General features: G+C 45.3%; 1 protein-coding gene across 1 annotated transcript in view; it reads left to right on the top strand.

Moving 5' to 3' along the window:
• Window positions 1–11797, top strand: part of RNF213 (ring finger protein 213) — a 56854-nt gene that overhangs the window by 3829 nt on the left and 41228 nt on the right. The window contains exons 3-16 of the mRNA XM_035899235.1: window positions 237–920; window positions 1567–1748; window positions 2458–2616; window positions 2883–3076; window positions 3402–3682; window positions 5240–5508; window positions 6588–6776; window positions 7299–7497; window positions 8168–8223; window positions 8504–8657; window positions 9145–9300; window positions 9959–10057; window positions 10875–10997; window positions 11380–11560. Coding sequence (XP_035755128.1) covers window positions 237–920; window positions 1567–1748; window positions 2458–2616; window positions 2883–3076; window positions 3402–3682; window positions 5240–5508; window positions 6588–6776; window positions 7299–7497; window positions 8168–8223; window positions 8504–8657; window positions 9145–9300; window positions 9959–10057; window positions 10875–10997; window positions 11380–11560 — 2926 coding nt within the window. The remainder of the gene's footprint in view (window positions 1–236; window positions 921–1566; window positions 1749–2457; window positions 2617–2882; window positions 3077–3401; window positions 3683–5239; window positions 5509–6587; window positions 6777–7298; window positions 7498–8167; window positions 8224–8503; window positions 8658–9144; window positions 9301–9958; window positions 10058–10874; window positions 10998–11379; window positions 11561–11797) is intronic.

Below are 11797 nucleotides of genomic sequence, written 5' to 3'. Positions count from 1 at the left end.
AAGTCTTGAAAATAAAAGCTACAGAATTCTCAAGAGTTGCATTTCACCTGCTATAGAAGATGGTGGCTGGTCTCGTCCCTTCTCTTCCTGGTTGTTCTCCATTAACCCAGTGTACCAGGAAGGTGTTGATACTAGCTGCAGTGGAGGAGGTGACAAAGAATTTCTCTTCGACATTGAATAAACAGACACTGTGTTGTTCCTCCTTTTTTTTTTTTTTTTTTTTTTTTTTTCAATAGAGAAGAAAGAGGAATAAAGCAAAGAAGGGTCCTTCCAGCTCTGGGAAACAGGACTCTCTGCCTCCTGTAAGCACAGCACCAGCTCAAACCACAGAATTGCCTGATACATGTGTTATTCCACAAGAAATCCACACCTCGGGCGGTGAAGTAGCCAAACCGGGTGCTGATGTACTTGCTGGTGACAGTGGAGGCACAGACGAAAGCGACAGGGCATTGGGTTGCTTGGGAAAGGAAGCTGGAAGTCTGGAAGCGGTTGCAGAAGGCACTGACAGCAGCGTAGATGTGACTACCCCACCAAAGCAGAGCAGCATGGATAATGTGACTGCCCCATCTCCAAGCTCTGAAGCCTCAAAGGAGGAGGTCGGGGGTGGAAGTACCACAGAGCATGGAGAAATGGTCAGGAGTAATGTGGAAGGGGGCAGCTGTGCCCCTGATGTTGGCCAGCTTCCAGAAACCAGACCAGATTCCCAGTCCTCAAGTGGCTGTAAGAAAGTGGCCTCAGCAGGAGAGAGAGAGAGCGTTTCCTCTGGGTCGTCTCCTGGTGCAGGAGACCCTAGAAGTAAGCCTGCAACTCCTTCTGCTGAACATCAAGGTCAAAACACAGAGGCTCCACCTGTGGTCAAGAGCTCGCAGGCTGGGAAGGATAAAGACACCAGCCAGAAAGCGAGCTGTTCGACTTCCAAAGTAAGTGTGTGAGTGAACACCCGGGTGAGTGCTTGGTTGAGTTGGGCAAAGCTTCCCTTTAACTGTGATTCTTTTGTGCTGTTGGTAAAGCTGAAAGACCACGAGGCTGGGGATATGGAGAGAAAGCGGGGAACGCTATGAAGTGTTTCTTTTTCAAGTTTTGCTCTCCTGTGTGTTAGTTCTAGCACAGCTCTCACTGAGAGGTTGCTTGGTTACCCCCAGGAGCTGTGAACTTGTCCCTTCTCCAGACAGCTCTTCCAGTGAGCCCTGTCAGGTCTCCTCCGACCAGGAGAGCTTTGTGCTTCGTAGGTGTCTGTGCTCCACTCACCCACAGGCCTGCTAAGTTGTAAATTGCTGATGGTTATCTTCCATTTTCTTTACGCCCCATCCTCTGGGGACCTGTGACTTGTTGATCTGACTTCTTGCCAATGTGTCTGGGTTGGATTCCTCTTGCAATCGTGCACTATTTTCCTTAACCAGTAGCTTCCCTCAGTGAGGGATTGGTATTTCCAGAAGTATGAAGCTAGCTGGTATGTTGTGAATTCTGGATATTCCCAGGCGTCTGAAGAGGTGTTGGATATTTCTATGGATGTTGTACACCCAGGGTGTCCAGTCTAGTTGGGCACTATTTGTCTTCCTATTGCAGAATGAAGACACAAAGGGGAAAAAGACGACCCCCACTGAGAAAATGCATGGAGTGACTGAGAAGGCAAATCAGACCAAAGGACCTGAGGCTGCGAGGAAGGATGGTGCTTCAGCTGTAGCAGACAGTGACAAGAAGAAAAAGCAAGAAAGGAACCAGAAACCCGTGGATAAGTTTACAGAAAGGTGAGAACACCCCTGCTGCTCCCCAGCATTTTTTGCTTAGAGGACTTGGTGTGAGGAGGACTAAGGGACTGCAGACTGGGGCAGGGGATTGAAGTACTACGATTACATCTGCATGCATCTGGGATATGTAGCCTTAAAACCAAGGTAAGCTACTGCTCATGCAAAAGGGAGCCAATGTTTAATCATGAGTTGCAGCACAGATCGCAGACTGGGTAATGTGGTACCCTTGGTACTTGAACCTTTTTGAGTATCTGATGAACAAAAAGATGATCGCCCTCATTTCTTACTCTTATGAGCAACATGTGCTTCACATGTGTGACTTTAATGGTGTGAAGAGCTGTTCTGATTAGTGTTACTTGTTTTGCTTAATGTGTATGTGCTGGAAGAGGGATAAAGCTTAGCCATTTCAGGTGACTCTGTTGGGTGAGGTGTTCCTGTTGGCTTACCCGCGCAGTGACCCAGATGCACATGGCCAGAGCATTTCATGCTGCCTTTAGGAACCCATTTTTCCTTTTTTCACTAGGCTTTACACTAGGCCTGCTATGTAGCATCAGTTTGAGTGAACTGCTGACAGAGCTGAGGGGTCTTGCATCCAGTAAGCTAGTGGTTCAAATCTTTGTTGTTGTTTATAATAATGATCTGTGCCATTTAAAAAAAAAAAAAAAGAAATTAGAATTCTTTCTATTTTCCTTCTAATTCTTTCTTGTAGTTCTGTGAACCGCAGTGATGGTGTTACAGTGTATTTCCATGCAATATTGTCCAAAGACTTCAGACTAAACCCCGAGACCCATAAAGTGTTCATCAGGGCTGAAGGCATTTCTCCCTATGCAAACTGGAAGGACCACATTTGTGAGCTGAACTGCAGCAAGTAAGTATCCTCTTGAGTCACGCAGAAGCACAGGAGTGTTGGCTCTGGAGAACAGGATGCAGTGTATACTTAATTTAATACGTAAGACTGTAGCTGTACATCCATAGGTGGGTATTGCTACAAAGGGTTTTCATAGTGGAGATAACCATCCTAAAATTTTCATCATGAAAGAGTAATCACCACTCCTATTAAAAATTGAGCGATTTGTGGAAAAGGAAGTGTGTAGATCAGCTGACATGTCCTTTGCTGTGTTTTGTGTTTCCTAGGCGTCTAGGAGAACATGGATACCTCATTGAAGGCACTGCAAATCTTCCAAAAGAAAATATTGATAGATGCATTCCTTACAAATATTGGGTTACCTGTGGTGAAGGGCAGTATGAATTTATTTATAAGCGTCCAGTAGTGGGTGGTCATGTGAATCGCTGCTTATTGATAAGACACTGCTTGCTCAACAACAGAGGTGAGCTTTTCTGACTGGATGTGCGTATTGGGATGATCCATGGGTTTTTGGTGGGATGATCTCTAACTTCATGTGGATGAAGCATTATTATTAGACCACACTGTCTGCAGCTGGAAACTTAATGGGTCAGTGGGGGTATTTCTGTGGACAGCTGAAAGAGTGAAGACATGGTTTAGTGGTGGGATGGCAGGGTTAGGTTAGCGGTTGGACTTGATGATCTTAAAGGTCTTTTCCAACCTAAACGATTCTGTGATTCTATGATCAGTACATGTTTGTTTCTCAGACAATTGTTTTCCTGTGTTCTCGCCTCTGTTGCTTATTCTAGAATGGCATCAGTATGATGATATTGTGTGTGCAAAGCCTTCTACAATGAAAAACTTTTGGCATAAGATTGCTGGCAATGAAAACAAAGACATAGTGCGAGGGAAGATAATAGCGGCAAATATTATGTTGGAAAATATCTTCAGCATTCTTGGAACCTGGAGTCCCGACAACCTGAGAAACTTCTTTGCACAGCTGAGACAGTTTTATGTCGTTACAATAGACCCATTGGTACATGACGGCACGGCAATGCTATGGACAGAGCTAAACTTTGGCAAACAGCAGGTAATCTGTTTTCATATACTAGAAAACAGACATTCAGTTACTAAACACAGAACTTTAACCCAACAAGGTCAACAGCAAAATTAATTTTGCTTTTCTGGTCAAGAAGTTCAGGTTTGAGAGAAGCAGTGGGGATCCTTTCGGGGTGACTGCCACCTTCTGCCTTGGGAACTTCAGTCACACCTTTGCAATTAGGTGCCTTTCTGAATATCTCAATTTGGTCAGCAGCAGAGCTGTGATGTGCTGGAACATGTCCAGAGGAGAGCAATGAAGCTGGGGAGGGGTCTGGAGCCCCAGGCTGCTGGGGAGCGGCTGGGGGAGCTGGGGGGGTTCAGCCTGGAGCAGAGGAGGCTGAGGGGAGCCCTCATCGCTCCCTACAACTGCCTGAGAGGAGGGGGGAGCCGGGGGGGTTGGGCTCTGCTCCCAGGGAAGGGGTGATGGGACGAGGGGCAGCGGCCTCAAGTTGTGCCAGGGCAGGGTGGGGTTGGCCATGGGGAACAATTCCTTCCCCAAAGGGCTGTCAGGGGCTGGAAGGGGCTGGCCAGGGAAGTCCCCATCCCTGGGGGGATTTAAAAGCCAGGCAGACGCGGTGCTTAGGGACAGGGTTTAGTGGTGGGATGGCAGGGGTAGGGGAACGGTTGGGCTGGGGGAGCTTAAAGGGCTTTTCCAACCTAAACGATTCTGTGATTCTATGACTTTCTTACTTGAGTGGGCTTTGTGTCTGGATATTAATTTCCAAAGCCTGGCCACTTAGTTTTGCTGCCAGTCACTCTGTCGCCAGCTTCTCTGGCCTTGCCTTGGATTCTAAGCCTGCCTTTTCTGAGACGAGCTCCTCCTGGTCCAGTTCTAAGCAGTCCTGAATTTCTTGCCTGGCATAATTATCAAATATAGCGGAAATGTCACATCACCTTTTTTGGGGCTTTGGACCGGTGTGGGGCTGCTTGTTTCTAGCTCTCCACAGCCTCCCTCCTCCTGGTGATACGGGAGAGACCACAAGATGGCATAGCCCCCCAGCTCAGCAGAGCCCACGGGTGTTTCATGTCGCTGCCAGTTTTCAGAAGGGTGATTTTTGGCATCGCCAAGCACCACAGTACTCTGGATCCCCAAACATGGTTTCAGAGTAGCTTTTGGGGGCTGTGGCTGAGGACAATTCCCAAGGAAGCCTGATTCCCAGTGGGAAGTTGGAGCCTGCTTGTGGTGTGCGATGGTGACATAAGGCAGCACTGCTCAGCTCACCAGTTCCATTCCTGACACCTGCCCCAGCCCTTTGATGCTCCCCAGTTTTGTTGGGCATGGGAAGGTGTAGCAGGAGCTTAGTGGTGGGAGCTGGTAGCCCAGAGGGGCACGAAACCATCACAGGTACTGGAGTACCACGCCTGATGTTCTGGTGGTGGTCAGTACCATGTGTGCTTAGATCCTGGTACCACCATGGTGCTGTGGGGTGTACAGGGCTATTGAGTGTCCGCGCTGTAACCAGCAGAAGAAAATGGCTTCAGAGGAAAAAGACTTGTTGGGGAACTAATCCTGTGGCTGGTTTGTTTCCTCCCTTCTTTTCCCTAGGTGAATGATTTGCTGCTAAAATATATGAGGAAAATAGCTCTTCCTTTCCTTGCACCAGAGGGTGGAGGAGCATCGCAGGAGGACGTAGTAATAAAAAGTAAACTAGCTCTGGGGCTCACCGTTCTTACAGTAGTTGAACTGCTTGGGCTGCCAGCACTGAAAAGCGATCTGGCTGACCTGTGTAGCCTCTTGTGCCTGGACAAGGTGTCACAACAAGCCTCACTGGATGAACTTCATCGTATCAAAAAGGCTTTTGCAGCAGTTACTAGGTGTGTATGTTACTGGAGCACTTACAAGGCAACTAACTGGGCTGGCTTTGCTGCAAGCGTAGTACCCTGTGATAAAGCAATACGGGATTCGGCTCTCTAGTGTCAGAGGATCAGAAAAAAGTCAGATTTGACGGCATCTTTGGAGGTCTGTGTTCCAGCCTCCTGCTCAAAGCAGAGCTAATGTCCAGGCAAGGTTGCAGTCGAGTTCTGAAAAGCTCCAGGGATGAAGATTGCACAACCTCCCCGGGGCCCTCTTACAGTTGCATACCTTTATTGATGTGAACAATGTTTTACTTTTGTCCAAAAAGGATTCCCCTTATTGCAACTTGTCACTGTTGCCAGGGTAGTAGATTGAGTTAAAAATTGAGTTTGTTTCTTTATATATAAAAAATCTTATTTGTTATCCTTTTCAGTCGAGCAGTTTCTAGCTTCTTACCTCTTTGCTATTCATACTTAGAGACTCCAGTGATTGGGATCATCATGTGTTTACTCCTTTAAATTTAAATGCCATGTTTGGATTCTTCTTGTCTCCTCTGATGTGCATCATTACACATTTTTTTGTTGATTTTTTTCCCTCAGAGAGCCTGCTTATTAGACTGTTGTTTAACTGCTTATCTGGCACTCACATTTCTAGTTCTTCACTTGCACAGCTGCAGCTATTAAATTCCCTTTTGGAGGCCTTTGTAGTACTTTAGCCCAACCAAGGAGGCAGAGAGTTGTCCCTAGAATGCCTGGCTCTGTGCATCTGTGTCACCGGATCCTGACTGAGCTGGGTGGGGCTCACGTGGAAACTGTAGGCAAAGTATTGGCACTTCTTGGTGCCGTACAAGTAGGGTTTGTGCAGAGAGGTTCAGGTACGATTACAGCTTTGAGTCTTAAACTTCTACCATATATGCTCTTCAATAAAGATAAGATCGAGCTAAAATAATTATCAGAAGTTATTTGAAGGTACATAGCAAGATTGAGATGTAGCCTTTCCCCGCCCCCTGCCCCAAGGACATTCTTGGCTCCTGTAAAAAGCTGTTCTTTTACTGTGTGTGGATTTTTGGGCATTGTTTTGTTTTGGTTATTTTTTATAGTTTGAATGTTCACCTGACAAACTTGTGCCAGAGATGCATTGATGACCAAGTAGACCAGTGGGTGTGGATTCTTCCTCTTCTGCATTTCTTTGCTGCTCCTTCGCAGCACGACCACTTGCCGATAGAGGAAGATGCCTGGGCAGGGCTGGAAGGGCTTCCATTTGCTGAAACAAGGAAGAGGCACGATACGTGAGTTTTCCAGAATTACCAGTTATATCCAGTGCCTTGACACTGTAGTTGGTGGTGGTCACCTTTATATCTTTTTTTTCTAACTCTCTTGTTTTTAAAAAATAAGAAACATAGCATGTTCATAGTGGATGTTTGGGATATATGAACGCAGACCATATGGGTTGCTCAGCCTATGGTGTGTAGCAAAGCTGTGCAGTGTATTACCTTTCAGACAGAAATACCCTTTAATTCCGCAAGCCATGAAGCAGCTTGTGTGGTTGGTGATGCCTGGTGTGAGTTAAAGCAGCTCATGGTATGTGATGTGCAGAATCTGAGCAAGACCTGGAGTTTAATTTCCTTGAGTACTTCTGCTCAGCAGTTTGACACTGCTTCTGCGATTACTGGGTCTTGGGGTCTTCTACTGATCTTCAGCTGTAAATGAAAAAAGCTGAAGAGTGAGAACAAGAGTCCTCTGTGGGCTGAACAAGCTTTTAGCCTTTTGTACCTTCCAAACTTGGAGACTTTGTTTTGCCTTCCATCCAGGGGGACCCTACTGCAACTAATGAAAGAAAAGATATACTTGATGGAATTTGATACGACTCTGGTCAAGTCCTGGATGTGTGTGCTGCCCCTGGAGAGCCTGGCTGAATTTATAAAAAACTTCCCCAGTGGTTTGTTAACTACTCTTGAAGGTGTTTCTTACAGATTAGAGAATGTTGACCTTTCGTGGAAGAATTCTAAGGTTTGTCTTCTGGCACCTTTACCCAGCTCAGGGGTAAAAGCTGAAGTTGGGCTGTAGTGTGCCTTTTGGTAGAACTGACTGTCACTGAAGGCAACGTGGTTGGCAGCAAGTCAGAGCACAGAGAGCTTAAAATTTAGCTGAAAGAAAAAATAATTGCTCTGAAGTAGGAGACTCCTAAGAGGAGATGAGAGGCTGTATCTGTAGCAAAAAATGTTGTTGACATTGATGAGAGAAGGGTCTGCTTATCTGGATTTTGCTCTTAGTCACTGATGGCAAGTATTTTAGTCCTGAGATCCTTAGATGGCTGCCTGAAACTATTTTTTGTACAGCTCTTGGGGGTTTGGGCAAGGTGCCGCTGATTTGAGAGCTTTTCCTGCCTGTCATGAAAACACTTGTATTTGAGGACGGCAGCAACTGGACATTGCAACTAATAATAAATTTTAAATCCCTAGTTTGCAAGAAGTGCAGGTTTTGTTTGTATGAATAATAGCCACCTATATGTTGACTCTGACAGCCAGTGTAAATCACTTTTTATAGGGTATGTATAAAGCGTTGGAGAAGGCATGGCAGAATTCTGAATTCCCTCTTTCACAGGCATCTCCTCAAATGATGAGGAACCAGTCTGTAAAATTTCTTCCACAGTTTAGTATTTCTATCTTTCCATTCTTAGGTAGTAGAGAGTCTTCTAAAGACGCTGCTGTGTACCTTGGATGAGAAGCAGGCCAGGTAACCGACGTGTGCTTTTGCGAGAGCATCGTCCTTTTTATTGACACCATGCCTGTGGGGTGGGGTTATGCTTGTAGCTTGAATGTGTGCATTGAAATCGATATGGCTGAAAGAACCCCCTATTTCTATCCCTTGGTCAATTTTTTTTAAACACTTTTTTAATTCCATCTGAGGGAGGGGTGGTTAGTTGCCACACCATATTGAATTTGGTGGAGGTTTTAAAATTTTTTTTTTCCTCTGAGCAGAAAAGAAATTCTTCCTCTTTATTGCTGTCCTTCAGAGCTCTGGAAGCTCACTCCTGGCGGTCCTGCTTGATGTGTTGCTTCAAGCTGTATAAGAAGCTCTGCAAGTGTTTGAAGTACGGCTGGTGGTTCATGATTCCTGCCACGACTGCCATGATGATTTCGAAAGTTGCCAAACTTCAGCCCACAGCAGTGAGTGCCAAGGAACAATTCATGCGTCAACATGGGCAAGATATCTTGAAGTATTACAAAAATGGTTTTAGATCATATCAATTTTCAATTTGGAAAACTTAATACTCTAAATTTTCCAAGGTTGCAGTACTTTCAAAAAGTTGTGAAATATTTTAATGATTTTGATTCTTCTTATTGCAAATAAGGTCAAATGCCTAGGTTGGCTGTCAGGGGTTTTATTTTATGTCTGTTTAGGTTTTTTTTCCCCTTAAACATACATTGTCTTTACTTCTCACAATAAGCTTTCTTAAGCACAAACTATCTGTAAGCATTGCATTTTCCTAGCCTCCCTCTATCCTTTACCGAAGCAGTGGTGGGTCTCTGTTGCTGGGCATGCTTATGCTTTAGATGCATTTATGCCATCTCTTTTAGAAATATTTATTTAAATCAGTTGTACATTGCTCTCCTGCTTTTTTGTTGTTGTTTTTGTTTTCTTCTGTGTGTGCAGCAGGATCCCAGGGATGCCGTGCAGGAAGTTCCAGGTGTGGAAGTATTCAATGAAGCTCTGAGAGATACCCGAACCTGGTTCAGAAATGCTTTACACCTGAAGTTATTGAAAGAATACCCAGAGAATGCAATGTTCTCTTTTGCTTGGGAGCTTGAGGTTTGTCATCTTCTAAAAATAATAATAAAAAGGTGTTTTACTGTAGCTTAACCGTATGGTCTTTAGTCTAATGGCTCTTTGCTGGGAACTGTATCTGCTGTGGCTGGGTAAGGGATGAGATGGGGAGAGGCAGTACAGGCTACAAGCTGAGGAGCTGCATTGCTTTAAACGCTATTGGGCTGAAAAGCGAGGGGCTGTAATTGGTGCTGCTCAGCTCACTTTATTTCTCCTTTTTCTTGGCTGTTCCAAGAGCCATTGCTGGGATGAGGAGCTGCCCCTTGCTGGTATTTAGCTGGAGCTGTTGTCCAGCTCACCCTGTGTGTCCTGGCTGTTCTTCAGGCCTTCCAGCAGGCAAGGCACAGAACAACTCCTTACAGTCTGACTTGCTCTGCTCCTAGCCCTGCCTGGGACAGTTTCCAGCATCAAGGTGTCAGTGGTTCATCCAAATGTCTCCTTTAGCTATTGGGACATTTCAACACTGTTTGGGTTTAAAAGCTGCCTTTTGCAGCTCTGGGAGTGCTCTTTTTCTTCTGGGTGGAAACATCTGAAAGGACTGCAGATTGTCTGAGGAGTGTGGAGCATAGTTCTTTTAATTTCCTTATTTGAATGTTAAATCTCAGCACTTAGTGCTTTGGGTTGCTTTGCTTCTCGCCTGCAGGCCTGGAACAAATTTGTGAAGATCAGCTTTCCAGATGAACAGTTCACTGAGAGGTGGAAGAAGACTTTGCTTGCAGATCTGGAGAAAAGAATTCAGGAGGTAGGGAGGACCATGGGGAGTGACTCCATGCTGGTGGGCCAAGTTCTGAGCGGATAGGCAGTCTTCTGCTGCGCTTAGAGAATAGCTTCTAGAGCCTGAATGGGCACATGAAAACACTGTGGCTATGGTAATAAAAATTGCTATTGCTTTTATAAACCATGTTCTGAAGGCTCAAAAATTGGACATGAAACTGTACCATGGTGTATTCTTGCTGTCAGAGACTCCAGTAGCCTGCTAGCCTGGCTGCAGTGCTGGTCTGTTTCTAGCAGTGACCGATACCCTGATGCTTTAAAAGGAATTGCACATTTTGAGCAGTTACCACCACTATAGTTCTAAGAAACAGTGGGTGTAAAGTAAGTACGCAAGGACTTAGAGAAGCGAAGTTGGCGCTTGTCTCCTTCCATTCATTGCGCAGAAATTGTGTTGTCCAGGCTCCCAAATGCATGCCCAAATGTGTAGCTCCCTTTGGAACTGAACTTGTATATCTTCTCATCTCCTTTCTACATCACCTGCAAAATTCTTTAAGCCATTGATTTTCATGGTATAATCAGGAAACAAATTATTTCCTGGTGGAAGCTTGGCTCGGAGAGGTGCATATTAAATAACTGCACATTTTAGATGGAAAGATTTTCCAAGCATTTATTTGTGTTTCATCTCTCTTCCAGGCCCTGATAAATGGGCTGATGCTTGGCTCCACAAGGAAACTTAAATTTTTCTTCTTAGTTCCTCTTATTGTCTTGATAGCAGCATTTAATGCTTTCAGAAGAAACACTTTGGAAACTGTAAGTTGATAAGAAATCTCCCTTCTGCCCTGTAGGAGCCTCCAGTGAACCAAATCTTAGTCTACTGCGCTCAGCACCACAGACTTACGGAGTTTGACTCTTCCATCGACTCGTGTTTCAGTAACTGTGCCACGGAGGCTGTGGCCGTGGCTTGCCAGGTATTGTATTTTCCCTCAAGGTAGGAAAAGGCAAAGCCAAATTTCCTGTTGCATAGGGATGAGCATTGTGGTGGAAGGAGAGTTGCACGTTCAGTTTCTAATTGCTTGAGTTGCTGTGGATTGTTTAAGTTTGTTAAACCAACAAAAAAGAACATTGACAAGAAATCAGGATCCACTTACAAAGGGTCCATGAAGAGACTTGCAGCGCTTTTGCCATCAGGGCTTCTGGTGTCAGTCATGTCATGCGGCTTTGTTGGAATATGGAGGCATATTCCTGCAGGTGTGACTTCTTGACACCAGTGCCCGATGCCAAGACAAAGGTGGATGTAGTATAATCCAAAACACTGATGTGTTCCTTCTCTGTCTTACACACCTTGTGCAGACTCAGAGCAATCTGCTTGAGCAAGTATCTTCCTACGACATGGGCCAGTTGAGTCAGCTTGTATCAACTATTATTGTGAAGTCCTGGCCAGTCAAGAGTGGGCAGTCTGCGGATGATTTTGATAAGATTTTGCACCATGTGCTTACGTGGCCTGGCATCAAACATGTCTTCAGCTTTAACGGTATGTCTGTTAGTTCTAGGAGTCTATGAAAAGCTGTTCTCTGCCTTGCCACTCCCACTTTGCGGAGCAGCAAACAAGTACATAAAAATTGTCCTGCTCTTGTTTCATTCCCCATCTCAAAGCTCAAGGTATTCAGCCTGTTTTTGGAGAGGAAAGGCTAAGGAGAGGAAGCTAGTATTCCTCTTGCACTAAATCACTGCAGCCAGTTCAGCATTTGTACTGGACTGCTGCACCGGT

Source organism: Egretta garzetta, unplaced genomic scaffold (genome assembly GCF_000687185.1).
Source record: "Egretta garzetta isolate BGI_Z169 unplaced genomic scaffold, ASM68718v1 scaffold131, whole genome shotgun sequence".
Classification (NCBI taxonomy): domain Eukaryota; kingdom Metazoa; phylum Chordata; class Aves; order Pelecaniformes; family Ardeidae; genus Egretta; species Egretta garzetta.
Note: the sequence above shows the minus strand (reverse complement) of the source record. Positions and strands in the feature narration are given on the sequence as shown.